The 14,284-nt window shown below is 46.8% G+C and overlaps 1 protein-coding gene across 3 annotated transcripts in view; it reads right to left on the bottom strand.

Moving 5' to 3' along the window:
* Positions 1 to 14,284, bottom strand: part of SPTBN4 (spectrin beta, non-erythrocytic 4) — a 1,591,326-nt gene that overhangs the window by 1,108,395 nt on the left and 468,647 nt on the right. For all 3 annotated transcript variants that reach the window (XM_069644494.1, XM_069644495.1, XM_069644496.1), the window contains one exon: positions 2,764 to 2,937. In XM_069644494.1, coding sequence (XP_069500595.1) covers positions 2,764 to 2,937 — 174 coding nt within the window. The remainder of the gene's footprint in view (positions 1 to 2,763; positions 2,938 to 14,284) is intronic.

The following is a 14,284-nucleotide window of genomic DNA, read 5'->3' as shown; positions in this document are numbered from 1 at the left end:
TATATGAAGCAGATTTGGCTGCTATGATGCTTTTTTTGTATTGGGTGGCCAGTGATTTGTAGGACGATAGTGAGGAGGCATTGGGTGCTTTTTGCCATACGTTGAGGGCTTTGCGTTTTTTAGTTCGTAGTTCTTTTAGTTCTGTTGAGAACCACGTATTGGAGTGTTTGGAGTTTTTGGATTTTTTCTTTTGTAGGGGGGCGATGATGTCAATGGCAGTGCTAATGGTGGTTTTGTAGATATCTGCCAGTGCAGCTGGGTCAGATGAGGCAGGGAGGTTGTTCGTGAGAGGAGCTAGGTAGGGTGTGATGCTTTCTTTGGTGAGGTTCTTGGCGCTCCTGGCCATGGCTGGGGGTGCAGGTGAGAGTTTTGTTACCAAGTTGATAGGTAGGGGGATGAAGAAGTGAATGAGAAAGTGGTCTGACCATGGCGTGGGCGTGGTGGAGCTGATGTCGATGCCGCAGTTGTGGTCAACTACCCAGTCAAGAGTGCGCCCTTTACTGTGGGTAGGTTGGAGAACTCTTTGTACAAAGCCCATTTCTTGGAGAGCTTGTGCTAGCTTAGTGGATGGTTTATCTTTCTGGTCGTGGAGCCCCAAGTTGAGGTCTCCTAGGAGAATGGTTTTTGTAGTGGTTTTAAGGTTTTCACCTAGCAGGTGTGTGAGGTTGTCTTGGAAATCCAGTAAAGGGCCTGGTGGGCGATATACTAGATTGAGAGTGATGGTGGTGTTGTGAGATAGTGCGATCTTGGCAGATAGAGAGTCAATGTTATCCCCTAGTTTGGAGGGAGTTTGTCTTAATTCAAGGTGGTCTTTGACTATGAGTGCCACTCCTCCACCTGTAGATAATGTTCTGTCCTGTCTGAGGATGGAGTATCCTGGTGGAATGGCTAGTGAGATGGCTGGGCCGGCGGCGTTGTGTAGCCAGGTTTCGGTGATGGCAAGAATGTCGAGGTCAAGGTTGGTGAGAAGGTCATAGATTTCGGTGGCGTGGGCGGGGAGGGATCTGGCATTAATTAATGCACACTGTAGGTCTGGGCGAGGTGTGGGAGTGGTATTAGGCTTTTTGGCTACCTTCTTGGGAGTGGACAGTTTCTTGTGTTCAGGGGATATTTTGTTTTTAGTTTTGCTTAGAGAGGTTTGCTGTGAGTGTCTGGAGCGGAGGCCTAACTTTTGATTTCTAGAGTTTGTGGTTCTGGGGTGCGTTGAGGGTTGGTTGGGTTTGTGTACTGTAGGTTTGGTGAAAAAAGATGGGAGGAAGGGCGTAGGGGCGATGAGTGCGGATGGTGGGGGTGTGGTATTGGCCATGATGGGTGAGCATAGGGTAGTAGTCATCTGTAGGTGCAGTTAGTTAAGGCACAGTGTGGAGGTCAGGTAACAGAGGTTTGGGCCCTGTTTACTAACAGTGTGGGGCACAGGCACAATGCAGCAATTCCCTAACAGTGTGGGGCACAGGCACAATGCAGCAAATCACTAGCAGTGTGGGGCACAGGAGTTAGGCACATAGCAGCAATTCACTAGCAGTGTGGGGCACAGGCACAATGCAGCAAATCACTAGCAGTGTGGGGCACAGGAGTTAGGCACATAGCAGCAATTCACTAGCAGTGTGGGGCACAGGCACAATGCGACAATTCACTAGCAGTGTGGGGCACAGGCACAATGCGACAATTCACTAGCAGTGTGGGGCACAGGAGTTAGGCACATAGCAGCAATTCACTAGCAGTGTGGGGCACAGGAGTTAGGCATAATGCAGCAATTCACTAATATTCCTGGGCAGCGGCTAGGAGTGGGGCCTGAACGAGACTCACGCTAAGGAGCTGCGTACATTTTAGTGCGCATATGTAAGCTCTATAGAGCAGCTTAGAATGGCATAGTGTTACTTACAGCTGCTTTTGTCCATGATGAGGCAGAGTTCGGGTAGGATGTCCTGGACAACTCGCCACGTGCCGAGCACGGCGAACAGGGGCAAACAGGGCCTTAGAATGGCCTTTGGAGGTGGCCGGCTCTTCCGCCTGCCGGCGGATGTTGGGTGCTATTAAGCACGGTTGCTTAGCAACCAGGACGCTGAGCCTCGCTCTGGCGCCGCATCGCGCCCGACATTTTGTTTTCTTTTTTTTCTTTCTGTTGTCGGCGCGGCTGCAGGAGCATGTACTACTTATATAAAAACGGTGGACTATGGTATAAATGAGTTAATGATTCAAACATTTGTTTAACCCAAGTAAGGGGACAGAAAGCTATCATTATTGTTATCATTATTATTAGTAGAAGTAGCAACAGTAATAATAGAAATAACAATATAGTCCTGTCATTATCTATATACTACGTGCATAAATAAAATGTAGTAATAATACTATATGCAAATTATCAAGGGGGGGTTCTGGGAGTCCCCATGCCAGACATTAGTCCTGGTTATGAGAGACTTACCCAGAGTCTTTAGCTCACTATCTTTCACAGAGAAGAAATATCCCAAAAAAACATATCAGTCTTTGTCCTGCCCTGGGGCAGTCCAGCACCGAAATGCTAATATTAGCAACTATTTTTATAATTCTATTTCATCCTGTTCCACATTTACAATTGTTTCTTGTAAAGTGCTGTATGTGGCCTGACACCTTGTTTTTAGAAGTGGTCTATAGGAATTGCACAATGAATATCTGCCCTGTAAATCTTTGCAAGGGAGAACAGTGAAGCTGTTTTCGCGTGTCCAATGTTACTGACTTTTCTGTTATGGAAGTTTCACAGGATTTTTTATGTATGACCTTTAGTACCTGAAACCGCAGTATAATGGTCCAGATGAGTCCGAGGGTGAGACGGTGGTTCCCATCCACAATGTCATGGGAACCCACATTCTCCAGGTGCACGCGCTGCTCCTTCAGGAACTGCAGGGCTTTGTCCACGTTCTCCAGTGAGTGGATTCTCATCCTCCCTCGCGTTGGCTTTGGCTAATAGAGAAAACAGGTATGTATGAGAATGACGACACCAGTGTCCGCCTTTTATCACATTCACATATCACACTTTGTTATTAGTAAGCACTCTGAAAAGCCACAAAGTAAATGATCCAAGACAAACAACAATGGAAAGTGGTGGCCTGAACACCCTTTCAGAATGTCTGCACTCATGGGTTACTGCTGTAATTATTGCAAGTGGAAGAAACTGAATAGTGGAAGCGCAGGTGTGCAGTGGATGGAGCCAAATGATGCATTCATTCAGCACAGAACAAGAGAATAGAAACATCCATCATGCACTAAAGTATGACTACGGCAGTTTCATGATATTGGATAGAAGCTGATGTCCTTGTCCAGTCATTACACATCAACCAAACAAATTTGTTTACAGCAATGGACAGGTTTTCTGCATTGCCTGAGGAGGCTAGACATAGAATGAACAGAAAAACTGGATGCCCTGAGACCAGCACTAACAGTAGATTCAAACTTTCCTCAGCTCGCCAAGCTTTCACCTGAACGTTCACCTGAGCTTTCCCTTTACCTCACCAACATGCTGGATGTCTGTTGGTAGTTTGGGGGTTTACATGAAGGCTTTTCTTTGGAGGCTTCATGACCCCACATAAAAGTGAAACCACAATGTCACCTCTGTTCATGTTACCACTCAAGCTAAGAAACGATGCAGAACTTTGACCAAACCATGAGTCTCGCCTCCCTGCTTTATGGCTACTTGGCTACTGACGTGGTTGGAAAAAGGGACATACTGGAGACTACCCAGGTGACTTCTTGAATATGTATGATAGGAAGTCTGACTTATTCACAACACTATGTGGGAGGAAAATGTGGGAGGAGCTACGGAATGGTTTAGTGTCTTGAGGGCCATTCAAAGGATAAAAAGCTGAACTCTGACTTTCCCCCTCTCATATCATGAACAGCCATGAACAGCGATGAACAGCCATAGGTGGAATCAGTGACACAGACCCAGTGATGCAGTGATTGCAGTTTTGAAGTTCAGATCTCTTAAAACCTCACAGACATACAGCTTCAACAGCAACTCTTGTGGTTTCTTGCTGACCGAGGGGTTTAAATTATGCCAAGAAGGATAATTTCCTGGCTATTAAGTACAGTAAGTGCTTCTTTGTTTGGTGGATATTTTCTCCTGATTATCTCCAACATAAGGCAATTCAAATTGAAGACACTATATACAAATGACTGACATCCAGAAGAGAAATAGAGAAAGAAACATGTTTGTTTTGTTTTTATAAATCTGGCTAATATTGGCATGATGCAACAGGCATTAAAATGGGTGGGAAAAATGTGGGAGGAACTACTTAAAGGTTTGGTGCCTTGATGGCCATTCAGGGGAAAAAAAGGTGAACACTGCTTCCTCAAATCCCATACCAGGAACAGCCTCAGATGAGAACAGTGATGCAGACCCACTGGCTGAACATTGCATTTTTGAAGTTCAGATGTATTGGAACCTCACAGAAATACAGCTTCAAGGTTGGCAAATCCGTTTTATATATTTGTAAGTGCTTGCCTTTTGAGGTTGAATTTCTGCCCCGACTCAATCTGCAGGGCACACCCTACATGTTCCTATCTCCTCAGACCTCCCCTTCTCTAACCTTCTCACTACTCCTCTCTCTTGGAGTGAACACTTTCTCCTATCTTCCCACCTCTCTCTCTCTTCCCTGCAGGTCAAGCCGGCTCCAGCACTGCCACCTACCTTCTCGGTCATCCGACCCATGAAGCGTGTGTCAGTTGAGGCTTTTCCTACTACTTTCTCTCCTCTTCCTGCACCTTTGGCTGACTCACACCGACACACCCTGACACAGCCCTCTCTAACCTTCATCTCTCTATCTCTAATACTCTGGATGCCCTTGCCCCTGTCATGACGATCCGCTTGAAGCCCAAATCCAAGTGCAACTCTTGGTACGATTCCGACCTCGCCACCCTTAAACGCAGCGGAGAGGAAGTGGAGGGCCTCAGGGGCAAGCCCTGAAAAACTGGCCTGCTGCCTGCTCCAAAGGCAGAACAGACTCTCTGTCCTCTCTAAGAAGAGAGCCTACATCCAAGCCTGCATCTATGCAGCATCTAACAACTCGGCTGCAAATTTCTAAATCTGCAAGGAGCTGTCCAATCCTGTCGCAGTCTCTACCTCTCCTGTTCCCTCACAGGCCCTCCGCACGGCCTTGTCCTCTCATTGCCCTACTAAAACTCAGGTCATCCTGTCCACCCTATCTTCCTTTACCTCCTCTTCCTCCTCCTCTACCACTCGTGGCCCGCCTGAGGCCATCTCTCCTCCTCCTTTCTCCTCCTTTCCCCTGTTCATCCCTGGCGATGTATCTAGACAAGTTTGATCGATGAAAGTCTCATGAAAGCAGGTTCTCCCCTGCTCATTCAGAACTTTCAAGGACCACATTGACACCCTTGCTCCAGCCTTGCCAATTAATGCAATCACTCTTTTGCCACTGAAACTTTCCCCTCACCCATAAGCACTGTCTTGTGCACCCCCCCTTCTAAAGAAGCCCTCGGCCGATCCTTCCTCTCCGGCTAACTATCGCCCGATCTCCATCACTAATTTCCTGGGCAAACTCTTGGAAAAGCTGGCCAACTCCCAGCTTAATCTACATACTGAATCTGTTGGTTGCCTCCATGACCACCAGTTTGGCTTCAGGGCTACCAGAAGCACGGAAACTGCTCTCCTGAACACCTATGAAGACTTGCTCTCCATCTTGACTCTAATCGCCCTTCTGTTCTCATCAACCTTGATCTAGCCTCTGCTTTTGACATGGTCAACCATGCCATCCTGCTCAATCGTCTCCATGACAACCTTGGTATTATGATCAGGCCCTGGCCTGGTTGACCTCCTTTTTTCACCGACCGACCCTCTAAGGTCCAACTGGGGTCTTTCCTCTCTTCTATCTCTCTCTCTACTTGTGGTGTTCCCCAGTGGTCTCACCTATCTCCCTAGCTCTTCAACTACTACCTGGCAACTCTTGCCCACCACATCGCTACTTTCTGCTCCAATTTTCAAAGTTATGCGGATGACACTTAGCTATCTTCAGGTTCCCCTCAGCCACCTCTGCTTCTTCTCTCATATCAGACTGTCTAGCCGCAATTCAGGAATGGTGTGCCACCAATGATCTCTGCCTCAACGCCAGTAGGACTAATATCCTCCTCATTAGGACACCTGCTCCCTCCTTTCCTCTCTCTCTCTCTGGATGCCCACTCTGGGTCTTCTTCCTGCTCCTCCTTGTGAGGCTAAGAACCTTGGTGTCATCTTCGACTCCACCCTCTCCTCCTCTCCTCACATCTCTGAAGTCTCTAAGAAGTGAAACTCTCAGCTGCACCTCCTCAGAGGTATTCTTCCTTTTCTCACTTTCCCCCAGAAGCTCACTGTCTCCAGAGCTCTGGTTTTCTCTAAACTGGACTATTGCAAAAGCCTCTTCCTAAATCTTCCTGCCTCTACTTTTCAACCTTTACAACTTATCCAGAACAGGACTGCAAGACTTTTCCTTGGCCTCAAGCCCAGGGATTTTATCTCTGCAGCTCTGAAATCTCTTCACTGGCTCCCTGGCTCCCTGTGGCTGCAAGGATCAACTTCAAGACCCTCTGCATTGCCCACAAGGCTTTATGGAGCCTGGGGTCGCTCTACCTCCAACTTTCTCTTCCAAAACATCTTCCTTCTCGAGCTCTCTGCTCATCCACCTCTCTGAGGGTCAGACTCTTCTCCAAGCAGAGAGTTGGGGGCAGATCTATCTCCTTGGCTGGGGTATCCCTCTGGAAGAGAATCCCGCCCTTTCTCAAACTTGAGCATAATCACCTCTGGTTCCAGATGCAACTCAAGACCTTCCTTTTCGCTTCCGCTTTCTCTCTTCCTCTCCCCTGCTGATGCACCTGACTGCTCCATGCACTGGTCACCTGGTCACCCTCTGAACTCGGGCCTAGGCTCCTGCATGTCCAGTTGCCCTTGTACTGCCTCTGGGCTCCCTAGCACTTAAAGGTCTGTATCTGCAACCCTACAGCCCCTTCTCTATGCACCTATGTGCCACCCACTGGCTGCACTTGAGAGTTAACTGCACTTCCCCTTTCCCCTCCCCCCTGGTACTTCTACCCTTCCATCTTTCCCGCACCTGCGCAATCTGAATGACACAAGGCATAGTAAGATAATTATTTTGTCTTCCCCTGTTTCCCTCCCCCCTCGTCTTGTCGCGCCTAGTAACATTTGTGTACAGGCATGTTATAAATGCCGCATCATATCATCATATCATATCCCTACAAGTGGAACCACTGCAAAGGACACAACTTGCCTTGAGTTAAAGACCAGCATTTTTAGGGGATTTCAGTGAATGGATCCCAGGTACAGAGAAAGGACGTTTCAGAGAGAGAAAGATGATCCCTGGTACCATTTCGGTCTCATGAGACAGATTGCTAAAATACATTCAAATTCCAGTTAGCATGCCTCAGTCAACATGTCCAAAGGGCACAAGGAAAAAGCTGGGGTAACTGAACATTTTAGATTAAACCCATCTCTGTCCATTTGCAGTGGTACAACATCACAAAGAAATTCATAATCTCAAATGGGCAAGGTGAAGTGCTTCACTTGTTTGACACAGAACACAATGACACGGATGCACTGTATCTGAGCCTTGGAAAAGAAATCAACCTTAAATGCATATTTTTGGACATTGGCTTGGGGCACTGTATCACCACCAAAACAAAGGCAGAAACTTAAATGTGCTGCAGGTTGGCAAAATCAGGCAGAGGAGGGGCTTGCCCTGGATTAAAGGGAGTAATTAAATATAAACAATAATAAAAATCATATACGCTTTCATTACAAGTATGGTGGTGCGGAAATAAGGGTACCGGTAGCAACCTAACGGGACCCTTTCTGGACCGCTATGGTACAACGATGTTGGTAGGGGCCACGGTTCCCCCAGCAGGCCTGACCTGCCGGGAGTTCAGGCCCCTACCAGCATGGTTGTCACAGAAGCACCAGCACCATTAGTAACAGTGCCAGTGCTTCCGTGTCCCCATTTCCATGGAGTCCTATGGTAGCACCGGCAGGTTACCGCCAACCTCATAATGAGGCCCATAGTCTTACAGGGAGATTAATTGCTCCCATGTACACTTTGCAAATGACTGAAATCCAATGCTCATTTCTGGAATCCGTGCTTGGTCTAAAATAATGATTTGTAAAGTATAAATGATCAAAAATAACGTGAAGAGATTTTTAGCAATTAAAAAATTAAAAAGTATTTTGACATCATAAACTACAGGCGTGATAAAAATGTACTAAGCAGTTCAACACCCCCAAAAAGGTGAAGAATAATGAACAGATTGCTCTGTCTACACCATTTGCTCAGGCACAAATATGTATCTGGGCAGAAACAGAGGGCAAGTAAACTGTTAAAACCTGGGGCCTAATTCACAAAATGCCCATCGGGATCTCCATTAAACTCTTTGTGGTAACATTCTCAATCTCTATGCTTAAGATCAATTTCTAATCACTACACTCAAGGACACTACACTCAACACCCTAACCCACCTCTCCGTCCCCCTCACCCCTCAATTAACTCCTCAGTACTAAAGTCTTGCATGCTTACACTCCCATGGATGACCTCCTAAGTCTAGTGTACATCTTCTTTCAAAAACCATGCTGCTAATGTTTGCACCCCACAATCCGGGGGCTGCCATATTGCTAACCTACCCGGTCGGTACCAACCACAAACAACATAGAGATGTTCATATTGACACAAAGGTAACGGTTAGTTCTGACCTGCATCCATCAAAACTTAAGGTTTCTGAATCTGCCTTCCCGCTATCCGACTAACACACCCTGCCTTCCTTTCTTACAGAGCCATTCGGAGCGAGGCCATCATTGTTGGCAGACGAGCATTATATAAGACCACTTTACATTTCATAACAACTAAGTCACTCACAAACAGCGAATAACCCTGTCAAAGATATCAAACAACAGAATGTTACACCTGCACCACCAATTTGCACACTGCTGCCTAGGCCAATGCATCTTAGCACGACAGGCAGACAAAGCTACCTTGTGTACAGAAATGCCTCTGTGCTCTCGAAACACAACACCTGGAAAAAGACCAGCACATACAACTCAGGGTACTCTTGGTATGTGCGCTTCAACACAACAGCAAAGATATCTTGCATTTTCCCTCTATCACCACCGACCTAACCCAGCCCTTCTCTTTGCGATCCGACAGAGCGCGCAGAGACCATGCAAATGGCAGTGGTTTGCAGTATAAATCCCAGTGACATAACATAACAAAGAAATCCATTTGTGTATGCAAAGTACGATAGCCGCAATTTGCATCTGCAATCACCTGCAAATTGCATTCACATATGGGCCAGATGAATGAAAAAATAAATCAACAGTGTTACATTGAACACAAGTAGGCGAAAAGTGAAACTTCCTAAAAATCCCTGTGGTCAAACCCTGAGGAAGTGAACTACCTCTGAGGAAATCCGTTTAAAAAAATGGACACATGATCCTGCTGATTTGGCCACATCCCAAAACTGAATAATGCTAGGTTGAAAGAGGGTGAAACTGCTACAAGAAAAAGTGAAGTGCTATTTTAGTGAGGATCAGGATTCTCACATCTGTGTGTGTGTCCCTCATTTGCACTGCCCAGCATTTTCCACTCCTAAAGTGGTTATTATTGGAGTAAATACACTCTTTCTCATTTAGTCGCACATCTGCGTGTGCACAAACAGCACGCACACCATGCATTTTGCACATTTGCACGTTTCTATGCGCTCAGTTGCAAACATCCCAACTCACTACCTGTGAATCAAATGGGAGTAGTTTCTTACCTGTAACTCCATTTCTCCAGCGTTGGTATCTTTCAAGAATTCCTATGCTGTGACTATTCCCCGTTGCCAGGCTGGGAATCCCCGGTTACTTTGACTTAGTGATTTTCCTATTGAAAAACTTGACACCTTGAGTGTCCCATTGACGTCCTGGGTGCTTTTGGTACCCACCAATAAGACGTCGAGTGTATAGCCCTGCCCAGCTTTCCCTCAGATTTTAACCACTGCAGCTGGAGGATATCCCACTGAAGAGAAGGAGTGCCTGTAGAGGGTGAGCTGGAGGGCGCATGCGAATCCATGAAAGATAGCAACGCTGGAGAAATGGAGTCACAGCTAAGAAACTACTCCCTTCTCCAGCATTGGATCTTTCATGGATTCACATGCTGTAAATAGATTTTGTAGAAGTGTACATGTTAGGAGGTGGAAAACCAGGCAAGATGAGATACTTTAAAATTGTCTGCGTTAATGCGAGAAGAATACATACGCAAGTAGAGAAAGGAAACAACCCCAGAAGCTGCAGGGCTTACCTTACTGGAAGGTCTGCTCGTCCCATCTGTACGTCCTCAGCATCTTGCTGATGTCAGCAGTAGTGCCTGGTAAATGTGTGGGGCACTGCCCATGTTGCCGCTTGGCAAATGTCTCTGATGGGTACTCCAGACCAGAGAGCCATTGAGGCAGCTGTGGCTCTAGTGGAGTGTGCTCTGGGTGCCGTTTGCAATGGCTTATTGACCTTAGAGTGGCAGAAGAAGATTGTAGATGAAACCAATCTTGAATTGCCCTGTTTTGATATGGATTTTCCCTTGTTGGATGAACCAAAGGCAACAAACAGCTGCTTAGTCACCCTGAAAGATTTTGTGCGATCCAAATAATATGTCAATGCCCTTTTGACGTCCAGAAAGTGCAGGGCCTTCTCAGTGCAGGTGAAGTGGCATTTTGAAAGAATGTGGGCAGGGTTATGGTTGCATTTCTATGAAACTCTGAAGAAGGAATCCTTTTTTGGCGGAAAGGTCAGAAAAAGCCCTCTTAAGTAGTGTTTGATAGGCCTGTCACTGTACAGAAGGGAAGATTTTCTTTTCCATGTAAACCTAGAGCTTGCCTATAAATGCACTTTGCTGGAAGAGTTTGCTAGACCTTCTGTAGCTAACTTTAGCAGATAAGGAAGGATCTGATGAGGTGTAATAGCTAGTGGCTGCAGGTTAGGCTGCTGTGCACACCATGCACAGAATCCTTTCCAGTTTCGGCTATAGGAAATGTTGGTAGAAGGAGCTCTAGCTGCTTCTAGAATGCACTGACAGTCTTGAGGGATATTCAAATGACCGAATTCGGAGTGGTCAGGAGCCACGCTGTTAACTTGAGAGCCTGGGTCGTGATGAAAGATCATCTCGTTGTTCTGGGATAGAAGATTGGCCAGTTGCAGGCGGTCTGAGAACCAGGTCTGCCTGGGCCAGTACAGAGCTACCAAGATTATTCTGCAACAACCTTTGCGTATCATCTGTATCGATTCCCTGATGAAATGGAGGTAACACATAAGCAAACATGCTGTTCCAAGAGAACGTAAATGTGTTCCCCTTGAGAGTTGCAATGCAGAATTCTGCAGGCAAATTTCAGGCAATGCTTGTTGTCGGGATTGGCGAATAGGTCTAGAGGGGGATGAGCCCACCTTGAGAAAATCTTTCTGGATGCTGTGCAGTTGCCACTCGTGTGTCGCCAAGGAATCCCTGCTGAGGGTGTCTGCTTGCTTGTTCTGCATCCCCAGCAAGTGGAAGATTTGAAGTAGGATGTTGTGCCGGATGGCCCAATGCTAGAAGGTCTGTGCTTCCTGGGACAAGGTGTTTGATCGCGTTCTGCCTTGCTTCCATAGATAAAACATTGTGTTTGTGTTGTCGGTGAGGACGCAAACCACTGAATTTTCGATTACAGGAATAAAGGATTTTAGAGCCCAGTGCCCTGCCCGTAATTCCAACACATTGAAGTGGAGGACGGCTTCCTCAGGGGTCCAGAGGCCTTTGACTTGGTGCTTCTCCAAATGAGCACCCCATCTCGCTTGGGAGGCATCGGTCAGAATGGTTAGATGGTAATTTGGCTCTATCAGGGGCATTCCTTTCACGATGTTGCAGCGGTATGGCCACCATTCGTTGTGTGTGACAGAGCCCGAGAGATGGTTACTTTATCTGACCAGGAACACCAGTTTTGGTACCATCTGGTAGCCAGAAACGTTTGCACTGGCTGCATGTGCAGCCGGCAGTGGGGAATAAGCGGAATGCAAGAGGACATGGTCCCCGGGAGAGCCATGTATGCGCGGACCGTGACTAGCTTGTTTGGCGTGAAATAGTTTGCTAGTGTTACCACTTTTTTGATTCTTTACAAAGAGTGTCTGTTCAGACTCTGGCCTGTAAGGAATTGAGCACCCAGGAAAACCAAATTCCTTGAGGGAACTGTGCAGGATTTTGAATAATTTATTGTAAAGCCCAATTGTTGGAGCATCGTTTCTGTTTGGTTGAGAGAAGATAAGGCTTGTTGATACGTTGAACCTCGAACCAGCCAATCATCCAATTAAAGATAGATGTGGTGGCCCTGTTTTCGGAGGAAGGCTGCTACCTGTGCCAGGACCTTTGTAAATGTTCTGGGTGCTGACTTTAGGCCCAAAGGCAGTACTCGAAACTGATAATAGCTTTCGCTGACTACGAATCTGAGGTACTTTCAGTGCCTTGGATGTACTGGCACGTGGAAGTATGCACCCTTGCGATCTAAGCCCGCGAGGTATTCCTGGGGCTGAATGGCTTTTATGACCTCTTGGACCATTACTATTTTTGAATTTTGTTTTTTAATGTTCTTGTTTAGTGATGTTCTTGTTTAGTCTTTGTAGATCCAGAATAGGGCGCCACTTCCCGTCTGTTTTTTTACAACGAAGTACCTGGATTATACTCCCTTTCCTCTTGCTGTGGGAAGAACTCTTTTGATGGCTCGTTTTCTTAGCATTTGACGTATCTCGTGCTGTAACACCTGATGGAGCGGGTGAGATACCTGTATGGGAGGTATCGGGATTTGTGCACACTTGAACTCCAATAAGTGGCCGTACTGGAGTGCGCCTAGCACCCACCTGTCATTCATTATTTTTTGCCACTCATTGAGGTAGAACACCACATTTCCCCCCACTTGTCTTCCCCTGAGGCAGTCATTGTTGTGCCTTATTTTGCCTACCTCTCTGGGAGGTGGCAGATCCGTGTTTTCGTTGCCCTTGATGGTATTCTCTGTTGCGCTGGGGTGATTGGTATTTCCACTTGTAGCCCTGAGAATAATATCTGGGTCTACCATAATTTCTGTTGTTTCTCGAGGTTGTGAATCTTGCATTACCAGAAGCTGCTCGAAAGGAGCAAAAGGGCCACCTGCCCTGATTGGCTGTAAGAAACCTAGACGTGTCCGCGTCAGCCTTCATGGCTTTAAGGGCCATCTGGGGACAAAACTAACAGATTTTCCCTTTCACATGGCATATTTATGACTTTGTGTTGTACTTCTTGATGAAAATCGGTGCAACGTAGCCATGCTTGGCATCTAAGGACCACCACATTTCCAATTTGGTTAAACCCTGTTTCAGCAAGCTCTACAGCAATATTTATGCTGTGATTCGAGGCTTCCTCCCCTTTGTGCACCAGCATCATGGCCTCTTTTCTCTGCTGTTCCGCCAAGTGTTCCAATAAAGGATCCAGGCGATGCCACATCTCTCGATCATATCGAGAAATTATTGCCAGTGCATTCGCTGCTTTTACCGTTCTTGCCCCAATGGTGAGAACCTTTTTTCCAAAGGCATCAATTTTCCGGTTTTCATTGTCTGGCAGAGTGGCACACTTAAGCTGCGTTCAAGCCTTGCGGTTTGCTGGTGCTGAAAAAACGGACTCTGGAGCAGGTTGCGAGATGAAGCATTACGGTGTTGTGTCTGAAGCCTTAAACTTCTTCTCCAGCCTCCCTTTAACTGCCGGCTCTGTAAAAGGATTCTTCAGAGTACGGAGGCCCTCCTGCCAAACGTGATCCAGAATGGGTATGGAAAAGACTGCCTTCTTGCATTTACCCATGTGGTCGTAGAGGAAAAAAATCTTTCTTTTCCTCATCTGGAATCAGACCAAACGCCTGGCATGCCTTAGACATCATGGAGTGAAATGCCCCGATGTCATCTGGAAGCAAAGGTTAAGCTGGGCTACCCTGCATATCTTGGTCATGATCTGTGTCCCATGTGTCGGCTCTCCGTGTTCTTGGTCTCTCCTACATGGACTGAATGTACGTGGAGGTGGAGATCTAGGAGATGTTTGAATCCTAGGGAGTATGCACTGGTCTCTATAGGGATGGGTTGGATCCCTTCGAAAGTTGTGGGGTAACTTGATGTTCTCCATAAGGCTGAAGTGTCTGGGCTTGAGGGACTGCAACTTGGCATCAAGCTGTCCCAAAAGCGACTACAGTGTTGTAAGGACCAGCAGGGAAAGCAGTGATTGTGGGCTTATTAGGAGGTATTGTG

Source organism: Ambystoma mexicanum, chromosome 2p (genome assembly GCF_040938575.1).
Source record: "Ambystoma mexicanum isolate Mex_15411 chromosome 2p, UKY_AmexF1_1, whole genome shotgun sequence".
NCBI classification, from domain to species: Eukaryota; Metazoa; Chordata; class Amphibia; order Caudata; family Ambystomatidae; genus Ambystoma; species Ambystoma mexicanum.
The sequence above is the reverse complement of the archived record's forward strand: the minus strand, read 5'-3'. Positions and strand labels throughout refer to the sequence as shown.